This window comes from Anticarsia gemmatalis, chromosome 12, assembly GCF_050436995.1.
Source record: "Anticarsia gemmatalis isolate Benzon Research Colony breed Stoneville strain chromosome 12, ilAntGemm2 primary, whole genome shotgun sequence".
Classification (NCBI taxonomy): domain Eukaryota; kingdom Metazoa; phylum Arthropoda; class Insecta; order Lepidoptera; family Erebidae; genus Anticarsia; species Anticarsia gemmatalis.
In genome coordinates this window covers 9,453,666-9,471,611 of record NC_134756.1, presented here as the reverse complement: position 1 = coordinate 9,471,611, position 17,946 = coordinate 9,453,666, and the positions used below count along the sequence as shown (strand labels likewise).

Below are 17,946 nucleotides of genomic sequence, written 5' to 3'. Positions count from 1 at the left end.
TAAGTTACGTTAATTTGTAAATTGTTGAACTACAAAATATTATTCGGAAACATACATAATTGATCAAAAGCTGTAACACAATTTACACAATGTACGGAATACGGATTAAATATTTCGACTACATCAGTACTAACTACATAACTACGATATAAATTGACTCACAATATACGAACATTGGAGTTCAAAGCTAAATGAAATAAGTTTAACACATCGAAATGAATTTTATTGGCGCTGTAGAGAATTAGTTTATTTGTTTGCTGTACGATACATTGAGTTCCATTTCCGTTTCGAACAAACAATTCCGTGATCAATATAAATGTATGGTACAAACTTTCAGGCTATATTTAATATTGAAAAATTGGTATAGCAATTGGAGAGCTACATATATTTTAGTAAAGCGTATGGTGATTAAAAAACACTAATAATCTATTTCATACCTGTTATTCTTTTAGGGAGGCAAATAAGCAGTGTTTTAAGTGCGTGTGAAAAGTCCAAAATATAGATGTCCAAGTTTAAGATGCATGGAAATAAATGAAGTAAAGGAAGTTTGTAAGAATCGTATCAAGTGGCGTTTTCTGGTGCCTGTTATGTATATATAAAATGGGGTAGGATTTTATGTATGTTAAGATCATGATAGAGATGCAAAGACACTATGCCTTATCATTTTCACCTAAGAAAGAGGATTTACTTCATAGTTTCATTAGTTGAATGTTTCACAAACAATTGTTTAATTAACCATTAAAACAATTATAATTGCTTGTTAAAATCACAATACATAAGCAGTATTACAACAGTAGCTATCGTTGGCATAAAATAGTTAAATTTTATACATCAACGGGCTCTCGATAAAGCTTTTAACGATAATGGCGGATTTGTCAGCTAGTGACGTCACACTTATTCGCTAGTGATACCGGGTACAGTGATAATTGGATTCGTGACGTCATAATTATATTACATGCTTGCTTTTGTATTACGTCACAGTATCGTATTACTTCATGCATTGTTTCAGTGGATTTTACTGATGAATGAATATGTCATATTGCTCATTATTCCTTTTGTGATGCGAAATAAAATACGATTGTTAATGAGATCTGTCGTCACCATTATTATGTAAAAGTTATTGAAATTATATTCACTGTTCTTGACATATTACTGAGGTTGGCGAAAATGAAAACCAAATTTTAATTACACATATTTATCGTACTATTTTTTATTGACTATAAAAACTAAAAAGTAAAATTATATTTATATTTGCATTACTCTTTTACGCAAAAAGTGCAGGAAAGGTTATTACGAAAATTGGCAAACAGGTTTTCAGCCTGTAGAATTACATACTTATCAACCCAAGGAATATTTCCACTCAGACAGAGCCGTAGGAACAAGCTTTTTTTAATAGTTTTAAAAGTCCTCATATTTCCCATTATAAAATAGAAGAAAGTTCGAAACAAAACGAAACTACATTAACCTAAATAAGTGTTAAAACGTTGCAGATAGCATCAATTAATAAATTACTCGCGAACGTTCGTCGCATCGGGAATTAATAGACAAGTGTTGGCAGCCCTGCTTCGGACGTAATTCCTGAGAACTTTCCGTTTTACAATACTAGAGTTCGCACTTAACCCCCACCCCATTTCCCACTCCGACACCCTCCGACTCGGCCCATCGTACCGACTTCTCGACTCGACAAGTCCGACTTAAATGGACCAACCTGTATTTATTTTATTCGACAGTTGATGTTTTAAGAGAAAAATATTTTGTTAGTAGTTTTGCTTTGATGGTTATTTTTTGTTGTTTTGTAGTCAACCTGTAAAATATTGTTATGAGTAAAATATCACAGAACAAATTTCATTTGAAAAGCCTATAAATAAATCTTGTCTGCGTTTGCGTTGAGAGATACCCATATCAAGATAAACAGACTGAAATATAACGTGACCTTTTCTAAATTTAACCCCACTCACGTACAGAACATTTGGGAAAAAAGTTGTTCATAACATACCTACTCAGTTTGTTTGTCCAAAACTTAAACTACACGTAGATTGACCACGAGTCCGCCCGCAATTATGAAAGTACACAAAGCGACATAAGGCCTTTAGCAATTAGGATGACAAATTCAATGTACAGTCCAAACTTTATATACTCAATGGTTCTCGTCACTCCTAACGAACTAAGTTTCAAGTAGACGTGCCTAATACCTCAACAACTATTCTAGAAACTGGCTATCATTTGAACTGACGGCTAACTTTGACCACAATTGAAACTAGAATGTAAAAAGTTTTATTGTTATTCACAAGTTGGTGAACGCCTACAGTCCTGTGTTGACTCAAACTTCGTAATGTATGTATGTCGTCTAAGATAAATAAATAAAGTAATGAGATGTACGAGAATTACGAACATCGAATAATGCTTGATAATTCAACGTTAAAAGTATATTACATTAATTTCTACTACGATTTGTTTTTTTTTCTATTTAATCCGGCTCTGAAAATAGCAAATACATTAATAAACCCTCTTTGTCGCATTGATGTCCAAGCGTTGAACGCCATTAAATAAAAATAAAACTAATAAAGAACTGCACTCAAATTTAAAATATGTTCCATATTTTAAATGCGTGAGAAACAATTGACTGTAATTTTATTACAATTACAATGAAAACATTGTTTTGAAATCGAGAATAATATTTTAGAATCATCTTGTAAAACAATATTTATTCAAGCGAGTAAATGAAGGTGGCGAAGTGGAAACACTGCAATTAACTGTGGCAAATAATATATTACTCTGGTATTCTTGTTCAAGCGTTTAAATAGAAAACAACACCCGTCTAGTGAGAACAATGACAATGAATAATTTCAAGCACTTTACTCTCGTCTTAGCTAAATTGCATTACATAGAACACTAGAACTAATAACAAAACTGTTAATTTTCATTGCTTTGTCATTTACAAAGAAAAACGTAACGAGAAAAACTATTTTTCACAACTTTTGTAAATTTAGTATCTTTACTTGACCAGCTTTCTTTTTAGTTAACAAGTTTTATTTCTATCTCATGTATAAATATGTAGTAGTTATCATATATGCGTACTTTGACAAGCTTTTTTTTGTAGTTGTAAAATTTTATTTCTATTTCATGTATATTTCCACCCCCACGACCCCACGATACAGCCATGCTTAGTGTGGGGACCATGGTATCCACTGTTTTATGGTCAAAATGTACAATTTATAATTATAATGTCCTGATCTCTTTGTTTATAGCTATGTGCATTTTATATTTAAATAATATTTGTTTCGTTTCATATAATAATGTGTAATTGAGACAGCTTTATGAATACGCAAACTCAATTAGTATCGAACACATTTTCAATTAATTCTTTTTTAAAGTTTTCATCATACGCAGCAGTTTTTCAGCTAAGTATTTTTATCAGAATGTCTCGAACTTTCTATTGTATTAGAAGGTACGTGAATTAATTATTTGCAGATAATGTTATTGCGTCTAGACGTCGTTTGTTATACGTGCAATGTAGGGTAGGTAGGAAGAGTGAGACTGAACGTTGGTAAGTGCTACTGCACTTTGTAATATGGAAGTGTTTTATACAATCTCCGGCTGTTATATTATAAGTGAAAAGAAAGTAAAAAAAATGTTGCTGGGATTATATGGGATTATATGTGATAATTAAATAAACACTACAATAGAGATGTAGAATTGTAATAACATAAAACTGCAAAACATTTTTTTATTTCGTGGACTTTCAAAATAAAGGTTCTTAGAAAAATAAGAAAAGTGCAATATTGGAATTAATTCTCAAAATATACTTCTACATTCAAAATTATACCGAAAATCAGAGTTCATAAAAAATCATAAGAATCAGGTCATGAAAACGCAAATAATTATTTTTACGACGACTTTTAACGATATTTCCCTCATAAAAACTGACGGAAAATACTTTTACTACTTAGTCCGTGAAGTAAACATTTTAGGTGATATTAAAACTGATACTAATGAAGGCTCCTAATAATATAGCACTACTTGCTTTATTACCTAGAGTTTAGTAAGTTGAATTGAAGTTCGTTCAAGTTAATTGAATTATTCTTGTGAGAGTTTTTATAACCTGAAGGGTCTCTGTACGTACAAGTAGATCGTAGTCAGTTGGACACATTCGTAAGCGTAACATATTGATCACGAAAACAGCCATAATTTGTTCAGCTCAGTATAAAAGCTAATAATACCAATGTTTGCTCTTCAAGAATAGCAGCTCTTAAAATACCTCTATGTAGTAATGGATTCCAGTATCATAGTACATTGCACCCTTTGTTTACGTACGATCGATTTACTGTATTACGAACAACAATGTATAGCAAAGTTAATGGGAATACATTCGTTGGGCCGACGTGGATTGGGTTACGGGTTGATGCCCTTTCGTGTTTCGTGCAGACAATCATTTCATTTTTATAACCATTTGAATTTTAAATCTGTTCTACAACTCTTTTTAGAACTTGGCATTTATTTTTTATTTTTCGTGAGACCTAAATACATACCTTTTCCATTTACTGGCAGCTATTAACGTTGATATTCTAGACAATTGCAAAGAAAGTGTTTTTTTGAAGTAATTTCGTTTGTGATCCTAGAGTACATTAACCAGTTGTTATAAAAGGTTACATGATCGTTAACCTTAGAATTTTACGTGAAATCTAAAAAGGTTTTTATTATATTAATCTTTCATATTGGATGTACATTTAGGGTTGATGTCTGAAAGGCTGTTATTATAAGTGGTAATTAGTGTGAGGGGGGCGTTGACCTGTTGTCTTAGCGGCTCTGAGAGCAGAGAGGACTCCCCCCGCGTTTAGTCTAGACTCTCGAGACTAATCTGACAGGTATATGTCTCACTGCGGCCGAGTGTTGGGAAAATTGGACTTAGGTTTAGATTTAGTTTTGTGAGCCGTGGTTTTGCTGTTGTGGTTTTAAAGGGTGTTTTTACTCAAGTAATTTTGTGAAGTGTTTTTTCTCGTGATGGGATTTAAATAGAGTTTATTTTTCTAATCTGTAATCATAATCAACAATTTTATTTGATAAGTATTTAAATAAAGTAAAAACATGGTTGAAATTTCTGAACTAAATTCCTACATAATTATACATATTAACATACCTTCATAAATCAACTTTGAATGCTGACCCAGTATTTTACTGAACCAACTTAGTAAGCCTTAAAGTTTTCGAACTTAAAATACAACCACGTATGTATTAACAATGCCAAAGAACAGAGAGTTCGTGCATAAAGTACTATTAAAATTAATTCGGTATATTTTTTATACGGTCAAACCAGGTTACTTTTGAATACGAGCGTTACTTTAAAAGGGGGAAAAATGGTCATTTTTCTTAAATAACATAAATTTATTAACAGTGAAATTTACTACCAAGAGCCGAACAATAGAACTTGCTAGTTTTTTGAGAGCTATTTACTTATTTCTACTATCAAATTAACCCCAATTTTTCCTAAACCTACACGGATTTACAGTACGATATCAATGAGAAACCACTAATTAATTTACTATATTACTCCAGCAACACAATTTTCAAAAATCTTTCTCTATATTTTCAGGCTAGCAGTGGCGCAGAGCCGCAGGTGGCGGTGCTGTGCGAGGCGGGGGGCACGTACCACCCCCAGTACATGTCCGCCGCCGGCCGGTGGACCCCCGACCTCACGACCAAGCCCCACAACTGTCTGAAGGACAAGATGGAGATACTCGACTACTGCAAGAAGGTGAGACTTTCACACTTGTATTATTAACTATCGTTATCGTACAGTCAACTTGGGTAACTTTGAATCATTTGGGTAACATTGAACGTGGGAATTTGAACTAGTTTCGATTATTTTTTCATATTAAACCTACACAATTGATAAAGATTCATTTTATTTTTGCAAACTTTTATCAATTCTGTTGGTTATTACAAAGTATTTGATATACCCCCTGTTTTTGAGTACATTTAACGTTTGTTTATCTATTCAATAGCGTTAAAACTCATATAAAAAACCCTATTGAATAGATAAACTACCGCTAAATGTACTCAGAAACCGGGGGTTAGTCATGTGATCCTAAATTTACAACCCTTAATATAAAATAGTATCGTTATTAGTTACTTTCTTTTAATAGCGAATTCATTCGTGACAAATTATACTGAAACCATTTCTCATAATATATTTAACTGGCAGTACAAACTGCAAAAAAACTTTGGTAAATTTTTCATAGTATCGATTTAAAGAAAATAATTACCTGTCATGACTTGAAAAAATGATGTATACTTTAAAATATGTAAAAAGAAAATTCAGAAATTTAAAACATGAAAATAAAATTCTCTTTTATATTTCAGGCAAATAAGATAATTCTCTTAATATTTCATTAACAGATACCAGACAGATTTTTTATTTAATTAACATTTTCATATTAAAATATTAACTCAAAAGATATTAAGCATTCTAGTGGTTAAGGTAACAAAAACTTCAGACTTGTTTATCAAAGGGGTAAAAATATTTATAAAAGAAAAACATAATGGATTACATATTTTAAATCGAGATTCTTGGAATAACATTATACAGTTAGACGTTGTTCTTTTAAAGATGCCTCTCAACCTTTCTAAAATAGTATACTTTTATCAGGATTAATACAAAATAGTATTTTATAAGCTAATCAGACAGATATAACAAAGATAACCGTGTAGTATTTTAAATGATTGCCTGGGTCTATCATGGTGCATACGGTAATAATATGGCCGCGGTCACCGTAGCCAAATATCGGCCAGGAGGACATCATAAGTAATCTAAGCTTACTAAAATTAGGGCCAATATATCCAAATTTTATACCCTATTTGATTTAGATAGCAAATGTATGAAAACAACTGCTAAAATTGGACATAATAATCCATACGATACTTATCGACAACATATTAGAATTCTAGCGTTAGCTACAATTAGGGCCAATATATCCAAATTTTATAACCCATTTTATTTAGAAAGTGATAGCAAATGTTTAGCAAATGTATGAAAACGACTACTAAAATTCGACTATAATGATACTTATCGCCAATAAATAAAAGTTCAAATCAGATTGTAAACATTTCCAATACAACGTAACATGCGAGTGTTGCCTCGTGCGTTTCCCCGTGACCGCGACTTAGCGACTGGCGACTAATCTCGTTAACTAATCGCTTAGCATGCAACTTTCCTGCTCTGCCTTCAGCTAATTCGCTAAAACTAATTGCCGGTTACGTATTCAACGCCTCCGCAAACGATTTTCATGAAGCATTTTGTTACGACGTAGACAAGTCATTAAATAACCAATTTTTTAAATAAAAAATCGATATAAATCTTTTATATGACTTTGATTTAGAATTTGGCAGTAGTGGTTTTTTGGTGATATATTAGAATGCTTAATACAAAAAAATTATATTCGGTAACAAAGACCTGGATATAAAACTGTTTCTAAGATATTCTATATCTATAACATACCCTAAACCGGAATAGAATAACGATAAAAACAACACATGGTCAGCAAGATCCCCAACAGTTACAAAAAACAACGGTCCCATTTGACGCTTACGACACGGGTCAAATAGATCTTCGTACATGCCAACCCTTTTAAATTGGCGCATTCCTTCCATTTTGTGGAATGTCTTGATTTTCCATGGAATGTTCCCTGACGTTCACGAGACTGTTGCTATCTCTAACTGATGAATCTCATTCCACATGTTGCTACTTAGTTACTATGGTTTGGTAACTAGGCGTTCATCGATTTTTCATTAGAGACCTCTTGTTACATTGTCAAGGACTATCGAAGCCAATTTTCTTCTCCCGGGAGATATAAGTAAATTGATTTGTATAAAATATGAGGCTATAATATAAGTACTTGTATTTCCATTATCTATCATATTATTTCAACTGTTGTTACTGACCGAAATGGTTTGCTTTTCAATTGAATATTCAATTCTTGATTCAAAGTCACATCAAAGAAATAAATCCAGTTATTACCAAGAAACTAAATATTTAATACGAAAGAAAAACCCCGCTATGCATTGCATAATTTATTGAACAATTATATCGATTATCTGTACAGGTGTACCCGAGCCACGACATCACGAACATCGTCGAAGCCTCCCACTATGTGAAGGTCAGCAATTGGTGCAAGCTCGGCACGGGTAACGCAGCCAAGTGTAAGGTCACGCGATGGGTGAAGCCGTTCCGCTGTCTTGGTACGTATCTATTAGACCTATCAGCTTTTGTCATATGATTCATTTGATTTATAAACTTTCAAGACTTATAAATAATTCTTTCCTTTTAAGCGGTTTTCGTGAACTTCCACACCAACAAATAAGTCAAAACCTTTGCTTTAAGTTTCATACGAATTGCTTTGACACTAACACATAATTTGACAGTATTTTATCATTTCTACAAATACCTAGGTACTACTTTTTTTTCTAACTAAGTTATTAATTCATCAAAGCTCATTTCAATTCCTTTTAACTCCGCCTGCAATGCATAACTACAAAGAGTATTATCGGCAGAAGGTCCATTCCAATCGGACGCTCTGCTCGTGCCCGAGAGCTGCTTGTTCGACCACATCCACAACCAATCGCGCTGCTGGCAGTTCGCGAGATGGAACAACACCGCTGGACGTGCTTGCGCTCAGCGAGGACTTAAGCTCAGGACCTTCGCTATGCTGCTGCCCTGTGGAATCAGCCTGTTCTCTGGAGTTGAATTCGTCTGCTGCCCCAAGCATTTCAAGGGTAGGCTTAGATAATTTGGTTTTCACTTTTATTTGGAGTTTTTAAGCCCTCTTAGGAGTACTTTTCACTCCTCATAAAAATAAAACAAAATCTTTTGTTGGAATTCCGAATATTCTGTAACATTTGAGAAATTGCCCCTATGTTTTGCAATTTTCATTTTCTAGCTGCTAGACTGCTATCACTATAAAAAAATACGAACTCAAGTGTATCTCATAATAGTATCAAAAACAAGGAAAAAAATATTTGTTTTAATGTCCCTTGTTTGATTTCAGAAAACGTAAAGATGCACAAGCCCTTGGACGTCGGTGTACCCGTGAGCCCTGGTGGTGAAGAGATGCTGGCGGCTTCTGCGGCGATGGACGAACGCGATGATGACTTGCTGGACGATGATGACGCTCTCGATGACGATGATGATGATGATACCCTCAACCTTAGCGATGATGATGATGACGATGACGCGGATGATGGTGAGTTGGAGCCTATTATACGATCAGATAACTTTATAACATGAAGCAGATTTAAGATTATACTATAAAATCGGTATTTAGTTAAATGGTAGGCAAAGAAGTAATGTACTTAAAACTGTTAATGAATTTAGACTTCAGTCGTACAAGTTTTAGTAATAGTAATAGTCGTTTATTTGCTAAACATTTGATAAATGTTGTAGGTTGAAATAAACGAGACTTATTAAAAATCTACTCTTTTGATATATTGTGTATATATAATTATGTATAAACCAATGAATTATCTAAATTAGTATAATTTGCTTAAAATGATGATAAACCCAATTAACCGTTTGATTATTGATGAAATAGTAATTAATTAACTAAACAGTTAAATGGTTGCTATCACTCTAATTAATTAATTGTTATTCCATTATCTTTAGTATATTATATGAAGATATAACTGGGTGAGAGCATCTTGTGCATTGTTTCCTGTATATCTTGCTTAACAAAAAAAAAGGAAAAACAATACATTTGCGTACCTATGAAAACCTTTTATAAACATATTAAGCCAAAATCTTTGGCAGAATCGCTAACATTCACACTAAAAATCGTTGTTAACATTCATATTGATGTAGTCAAAAGCTTCACCAAATTCCCTAGATATGGACGAGGACGAAGACGCGGATCTGTCTCGTGACGACGACGCCGAAGATGACGACTATACTGACGGTGATGACAGCGCGTGGCCCCGCCCTGAGACTTCTTCACCACCCTCTACCACCACCACTAGTACCACCACCACGACTACTACCACGGTATGGACACATTATTCTCTATGTTTTATACATTGGTGTTTCGGTTAAGTTTGGAGGTTACCATGGATAAATGGGCGAGAGATACGAATTAAAAATGTTCGTTTCTAGATATGAACGTAATTAGAAATAGGCACTTGATGAAACTGAATTGAAAAACAGACAGATACTTTTATCTTATTAGCTCAATAATTACCTAAAAAATTACACTGTAGCAATGTTCTGTTCTATTTAAGAAAGCAAGTATACTCCTGTCTTTACAGTAACTGCTGTTTAAGATAGTATCTCTTTGAATTCTCTCTGGATTTCTAATGAAATCTTACAAATTTCAACAGGCTTCTACCGCTACCTCGGACCCGTACTTCTCTCACTTCGACCCTCGCACCGAGCATCAGAGCTACAAGGACGCTCAACAGAGACTGGAGGAGACCCACCGTGAAAAGGTAACTATAGTATAGTTTCGTTTCTCGGCTTTATATGGTTACTTCTTACAGCAACTTACTCTTTGCATAGATCTTAAACTGTCTGAAGTATAAGGGCTAGCTTAACGCTTTTTTTATGTGTCACATGTCCAATCTGTTAATAAAGTTATAGGTTCCATTTGATTAACTAATCTATACTTTTCCAGAAGTAGTGAAACTGAGTCTTGGCAAGTAAAGAGAACATCTTCTCACAGAAGACTACAACTTTACCTAAAATATCCATTTTTTGTTTTAGATCACCAAGGTAATGAAGGAATGGTCTGAGCTCGAGGACCGATACCAGCAGATGATGAACACTGACCCCGCCGCTGCGCAGACCTTCCGTCAACGCATGACCGCTAAGTTCCAGGCTAACATTCAAGTGAGTACCTACATAATATCAATCCCTCCTATTACAATGCATCTACTTTATCAGCATCACCGTTTCGATAGTTATTTGAAACATGTTCTAATAAATGACGTCACCAATTCAGCCCAGGACTCAGGATCCCGTTGGTGAAATTGTTTGTTCGCAAATTCATATTATAAAATAACTTTCAGTCTTTGGAAGAGGAAGGTGTTGCTGAACGTCGCCGACTGGCCGCTCTGCATCAGCAGCGTGTACTGGCTCACCTCGCCCAACGTCGCCGCACCGCTCTCGCGTGCTACACCCGTTCTCTCCGGGATACTCCACCAAATGTAAGTATTAACTATTCTTGATTAAAAAAAGTACACACACGTATTATAACACAAAATTAAGCCTTTTACCCAAGTGGACAGGTAGTGACCAAAGAAATAAAAAAAATATTAAACCTGCTTCTCTGATGATATGCTGACTGCGGCTACAATCAGAAAGCGTGTGCGTCACAACTCATTTCTGTTCAGCTATATATATTCATATGTATTATGTCTTAGAAAGTGCCTAATCAGGACCATAATTTGAAAACATAATGTTTGCCCAAAAGTTACAAAAAATTTTCAAGTCTTAGGATTATCCAATAATTTTTACTTCAAAAGTAAATAACATTTTTGTGTTTGTTCTAGGCCCACCGAGTGCAGAAATGCCTTCAACGCCTGGTCCGTGCTCTCGCCGCTGAACGTAGTGGAGCTCTGGCCGCGTGGCGCCGCGCCGCCGCCGCCGGACGTGAGGCCGCCGCTGCTGAGCGAGCTAGCGCTGCTGACAGACTGCAGGTACGTACTTATCAGCCATTGTATGATTTAGTTTCTAGACCAGTTAATTAATCTAGGAATAGGGGTTGTGGAGAAATATGCACGGGATGACAAGGTGTTCGTGAAAGGCATTGTTTAAAAAATAACCTTTTTGAATGATTAGGGAGACTACGAATAAGAAAACTGTGTTAGGTTAGTCTTCTATGAAGTAAAGGTATAGTTTGCGTTCATTGTAAGTCAATTTATCATTATTTTTCCAGGATGCTGACCGTGCTCTCCAGCGCGCCCTGACTGCTCTCCGCCGCCGCCCTCATCTCTATGCCAACATTGGAACCGCTATTGAAGATTACGTTCAGGTAAAACTACTACTACTAATCATTTCTGTCGAACAGGTTGTGTATAGTGTTTTTTCAATTCAACTCATAAAAACTCATAAACCTAATATTTTTTAAATAATCTAAACATAATCTTCTATTTTTCTAGTCAATGCAGTCCAAGGACGACATGGCCGTCTCCCTGATGTCGATGACCCCTGAGGCCGAGGAGCTGCTGCTGGACCGCATCGAGGCTGAGGTACAACGCGAACAGGCCGCCCGCGATCAACTGAACGCCAAGCGAGACCAGCGCTCCAGGCAACGACAGGACATCCAGAATGAACGTGCTAAGGTAAACGTCTGACAAAAATTCATTTTAGTTCATAGCTAGAGGAATCAACTAAGAATTAGTATAGAACAGTCTGAATAGGTTTAAATCGTCTGAAGGCTTTTGGAACATGGGATTGTGCGTGTGACATAAAAAAGGAATCTTGTTCAATATTCTTTTAGGATGTCCCCTAAAATTCGGACTTCGTCAAGAAAATGCATTTGTAATAAGCGGATTTTAGACTGTTTTTTACTGTTGGTTGTTGTAGAACTTCATATTTTAGTCTGTATTCAATAAAAGCTAATAATCTTTTCCAGACCTCAAACGGTGTAAAGGAAAGTCTGGAAGTTGACGACGAAGCGAGCGAGGCCAGTGAGATCGAGGACAACGCTTTATCCAGCAGCACCCGCAGCCCATTGGCTCTCGTGTCGGCCTCCGCCTCGCCTTCATCAGCTCCGGCCTCGGCAGCTCCAGCCCTCGCCTCCAACACGCCAAGGGATCTTACCACTCGCACTGCCGTGTCACAGGATACCACTACCACTGTGAGTATAGAACACTTTTTTTTGTCCATCAAATTCTTTGATAAGGTTATTTGGCTAAAGTTTGATCTGCCTATTTAATAGTATTGTCTAGCTATTTTTATTTTATATTATTTTGACAAGCAGTGATAGCCGAGTGGTTTAAGTTGGCACCTCCCACGCAAGTGGTCGCAGGTTCGAATCCGAGGCAACACACCAATGACTTTTCGAAGTTACGTGTGTATTAGAAATAATTATCACTTGCTCTAACGGTGAAGGAAAACATCGTGAGGAAACCTTGCATGCCTAAAAATGTTGTTTAATACATTTATTGAGGGTATGCAAAGTCCCCAACCCGCACTTGGCCAGCGTGGTGGACTCAAGGCCTAACCCCTCCCCCTCGTTTGGGAGGAGACCCTTGCCCTGCAGTGGGACAGTAATGGGTTATAAAAAAAAAAAAAAAAAAAAAAAAAAAAAAAAAATATTTTGACAATTTGGCATATAATTTGGTTTTTTATTTCCCAAATGTTAAGTTTAGTCATTGCGTATCATCATATAACTTTGAATGCTCTATATGTTTGAGACATACTATATGAGGACGCCGAAATTCTTAAGTGATGGTTGTCTTTCAGGAAATGATTACGAGCACAGTGACTGACATTCCGGAAAGCGAGACTGCTGAGACTGGAGAAGTCAGCGAGACTTCCAGCCGACGATCCACTAGCGAGGTAATTATACTATTTGATTATTTATTGGGTTCTCTTTTATGACCTTCAAGGCCAATTAATATAAAGAACAATCTAAACAGGTCCCCAGGCAGTAGTCCAATTGCAAAGATTAAAGCCGAATTTATCAACTTATAAATTCGGCTGGTTGTAATTTTAACTCCCTCTAGAAACTTCGCAATTTAACTGTAATGGCTTACAACCTATTATTTTTAAGGAAATAGTTTTAAAATGAGGTATCGTTTGTTTCAGACTGAGGGTGAAGGACTACGCGCCGCCCTGGAGCAAGCAGAGGAGCGCGCTCCCCCACCACCAGCACACGCGCTCAAGCATGAGCTGCAGCATTCACAGCCTGTAAGTATACTACATAATTATTATAAACATACTAATATTCTTCTTCAGTACTAGCGACATCTAGTGCTATATTCCCTACTATCGACATTTTGTCCTGCAATTGTTACTGACGCCATCTAGTAGACGAGATCATTGAAATTCGATACGAATGTATGAAGATATCTTTAGAAGCGAGCAAAAGCAGTATCAAAAAAACTGTTATGGTATGCAGTGTTATTGTGATTTATAATAGTGTTCGTTGAGATTTTATCGTGGGCGTAATATTAAAAAATACTTTGAAGGAGCTTCGTATATATTTTTAATGTGTGTGTTATTCCAGGGCTACACAGTGCGGGGCGCAGGCCCTGGCGGTGCAGGCGCGGGCGGTGCCGGCGCGCTGTACCCGGCGCTGTGCGTGGGCGGCGCCGCGCTGGCCGCCGCTGCCTGCGTCGCGCTCGCCGTCGCGCGCCGCCGTGACCGCGCGCCGCCCGCACAGGGCTTCGTGCAGGTAAAAATAATAACATTTAACTTACAATAAAATCGGTTAAAGTCGTTGTTTTAGTTGTTTGACCTACTTCCCTGTCGTCTCCTGAAATATCATCTCTACGTTTGAATGATAAGGGATAGTTACTTCTAGTTTTAGTGTCATAAAAAAATAATTTCCGCTGACAAGGTTGGTTGGGGATTTTTATTGATTTGAGTGGTTCGTCAGGTTTTTGATACTGGATGCTCTTGCTAAATTATCTCGAGCTTTTTCTAAAAACGACTGAGGCTTGAACTAAACTTGAATTCGTATCTAATTTCCAGGTGGAACAGACGGGCGCCGTGGCCCCGACTCCTGAGGAGCGACACGTAGCCAACATGCAAATCAACGGCTACGAGAACCCCACCTACAAGTACTTTGAGGTCAAAGAGTAAATTGTCTCCCGCCTCAAATTCCCTCCTTTTCCTCCCCACTCCTCTCCTCTCCTCCCCCCTGCCGTCCCCGCCAGGAGTGCATCGAGAGCGCCGAGTCCAGCCGAGTGATACTTGACGTCGTCGAGCCACTCTGGACGAGTGTTATATAGGTTGTTGTGGTGTCTTTTCGGCCAATTATTTCTTACTATTTCCTTTAGAGTACATTTGAAGATGATCCACCTGAATCTCAAACAGTAGACAAGTCAAATTACTTGTGTCTGACAAGAATACTCATAGTTAGTGTACTCGCAGTGGAAATAGAAGAAAATCAAAATTCTTGTGATGTGTGCTAGGTGCCCCTTAGAGACAGGGTGTTTTGTACCCTACACCTTTATCTATTGTCCTCAGCGTAATTCTTTATGGAATGGATGTGTGTGAAACTTATCTATTGTCAGGTGACGATGCGCCGCACTCCCGGCGGGGGGGACTAACGTTCGTTTATAAAGCTTGTGTGATTAGTGGGAATATTCGTTTGCGGTAACGCGGTCAGTCATACGTTAAGGTTAGAAGTGATAACTCTTTATTTTGTTTGTTATTTATTTTGCACCAAAATATTTATTATTGTTTTAAGGACTTAGATCTAAGTTTTTTTGTCTAGTGTCCTAGAATTCATAAGTGTCACTGTAGTCAAGTTTTTTAAATTAAGTTTTTGATGCCGCTCCTGCAGTGGTTGCGTCCGACGGCGATCTTGATTCCTTTGGTGCATTTCGTTAGCGTTACGGATGATCTCAGTTTTAGTCTATCTATCGTTTAGCTATAGTTTCCCTTTACTAGTTCGTTGAATGTGACCACTGGGGCGAGTGGAACAAACGTCCATGGTACGCTGTGTATATAGCTCCGCGTACAAATTTGAACCTAAATTACTTACACTTAATGCCCGCTTTCATTTACTTTTCTAACGTAGGTAGAACATAACGTGAATTTTATGTAATAAATGCGAAAATATATTTTAATAATTAATGTGTACTTAGCGATGGGACGGGCGGCAAAGCCGGCGCGGGTGAACGACTCTTCTCCTCTATCTCTCTATGATTACTGCGAAACATTCCTTCTCTTTGATTTTGTAACGATGGGTTGTCAGATGATGTCTGTCTCTTTCTATGTCACATGATCGCTATCTCCCCTTCCCGTTCGCCCGCGGGACAATACTCAAGTTCCCGACGTGAAGATCGCCGTGTACTCAACGTGCGTTTTCTAATTTGATATTATTGATGAACACTTATGATTATTGCGCTCGCAACAAACATATTGTGCTACATTTGTTTAATCTAGTCAAGGCAAGGGGCATCTGTATCGGACGGTATTCGACAAACGGTTGTGTGACGCACCTTGGGTACGCGGTCGCGAGGCAAATAAGCTTAGTGAGTGTATGTACGGTTAATATATAAGTAGATGTACAAAAAGTAATACATTATATAGATGTTTTAGCGTCAGATACATAGATATAAAGCAAAATATAATTATATATCGCATTCGTCCGTATAAAGTAAGGGCTTGCGCTCGTGTCTAATCCCACGTACCACACTTAATGTTACGTCGTAGTTAAGATGTAATTCTGCCTCAGTATTATATACATTTAAGCTTATTTGTTACATAAGCTAATTTATATACACTATTTCTATTTGTTTACGGGCGTAGTGGCGTTACTACAAATGAAGTCATATCAGATGCGCCACGGCGCTCTGTTGCTCCTGTTTCGCTGCGATCGTTTCAGTTGGTACTCACTACATAGCACAAGCCCTCCGTAGCAGACGGCGCTGTTTACCAAGAGTGTTTCGTAGCGAAAGAGGTGTGAGTAGGCGCCCGCCCGTGGCTTATCGTACGGCATTTACGTAAGTTACTCACTGTGTATAACGTAAGTTTAATCCCGCATCAAGTAACCGCTGTGTATTTTTAATATTGATGATAACGAGCCGACCACTTATTTTTTTAACAAACTTTTTGCTCAAAATCAGCTGTCTCTTGTCGGTATAGAGTCTACTTTCAATCGATCTAAATTTATTGTCGTCGTAAACAATATTCGATGTTAGTAGTACCTTAAACCTGGTTTCTGTACCTTTCCAATCACTGTTTCACGTATTTTAATAAGTATTCTACATAATAATAAATGGTTTGATGATTTTTGTGTTTACTGTGCTGCATTTTATTGTGAGTTCAAGTTCAAATTGAAATCAATAAATAGAAATTTAAAATATTGGTGTTGTTAATGGCGTTTCACGCTGACCCCTTATCCCTGAATCCTATCCCAGCTACTTGATAAATGAGAAAAACTGCCAAATGCTGAGCTTTATAACAAGTAAAAACTTAGGGATCTCCTATATGGCAAGTTATAGCTGATATCTCGTTTTGTCTAGCCATCCACATATAGTGAGCATGGAATTCATCATTTACAAGACCTTATAAGTAGCAAGGAAAGATGTCAACGAAGAACGAAGACTCACTATTCTTTTATCAAAAACAAGCTAAAGCTACCAGCGTTTCTTATACATTGTTTACGTAGCATACATATAAACATATGTATGCCAAGCCCAATTACTTACATAGAAAACCAAAGTAAGGACTATTCTTAGGAACTAACGGCCATAATAACATGATACAGTAAATAAAGATAACTACCAAAGAAAATAAGATAACCAAAATATTTTATAACGACAAATTTATAACAAGTGATCTGAACTCTGATCGCAATAAAAATTAAAAACAAATGGCTGGAGGAATAAGGCACCTAGAATAACTTAATACTGGCATGATTCCTGAAATACTGATAGATAGTAGTTAATCATGATAAGTACATGTAGAGGACTAATGTTCGATTCGGTGTTTTCCCGGCGGGATGAGTGACCTGCACGAATACAGGGTAGACGCGGCTGTCTGGTTAAGAGATCTAGATGCGCGGGTGTAGATCACACTCGCAGGAAAATGGTATTAAAAGGTATTAAAAGGTTAGTCAATGGCACGATATAACCTGCAGCGGTAATCAAAGTCACGACAGCAACTTGGTCATTATTGTACCTTTATTTGTTCCAAAGTATGACTAAGGGAAATAATAATAAAGAATATTATCAGCCTAATTGGTGACAATTTTCAGTTAGAAAGCAGATGTTTTTGGTAGG

The 17,946-nt window shown here is 36.7% G+C and overlaps 1 protein-coding gene across 3 annotated transcripts in view; it reads left to right on the top strand.

The window, feature by feature from the left end:
- Positions 1-17,027, top strand: part of Appl (amyloid-beta-like protein) — a 140,142-nt gene extending 123,115 nt beyond the window's left edge. Inside the window, exons 2-17 of one of the 3 annotated variants that reach the window (XM_076120426.1) lie at positions 5,591-5,752; positions 8,100-8,235; positions 8,551-8,769; positions 9,042-9,236; positions 9,858-10,030; positions 10,363-10,470; positions 10,745-10,870; positions 11,050-11,187; positions 11,533-11,679; positions 11,919-12,014; positions 12,142-12,324; positions 12,618-12,842; positions 13,451-13,546; positions 13,796-13,897; positions 14,217-14,384; positions 14,684-17,027. In XM_076120426.1, coding sequence (XP_075976541.1) covers positions 5,591-5,752; positions 8,100-8,235; positions 8,551-8,769; positions 9,042-9,236; positions 9,858-10,030; positions 10,363-10,470; positions 10,745-10,870; positions 11,050-11,187; positions 11,533-11,679; positions 11,919-12,014; positions 12,142-12,324; positions 12,618-12,842; positions 13,451-13,546; positions 13,796-13,897; positions 14,217-14,384; positions 14,684-14,794 — 2,385 coding nt within the window. In that variant the 3' untranslated portion in view covers positions 14,795-17,027. Of the gene's footprint in view, positions 1-5,590; positions 5,753-8,099; positions 8,236-8,547; positions 8,770-9,041; positions 9,237-9,857; positions 10,031-10,362; positions 10,471-10,744; positions 10,871-11,049; positions 11,188-11,532; positions 11,680-11,918; positions 12,015-12,141; positions 12,325-12,617; positions 12,843-13,450; positions 13,547-13,795; positions 13,898-14,216; positions 14,385-14,683 lie in introns of all 3 variants that reach the window. The other 2 variants (XM_076120427.1, XM_076120425.1) reach the window with 2 other exon arrangements.
- The last annotated feature ends 919 nt before the right edge of the window (positions 17,028-17,946 follow it).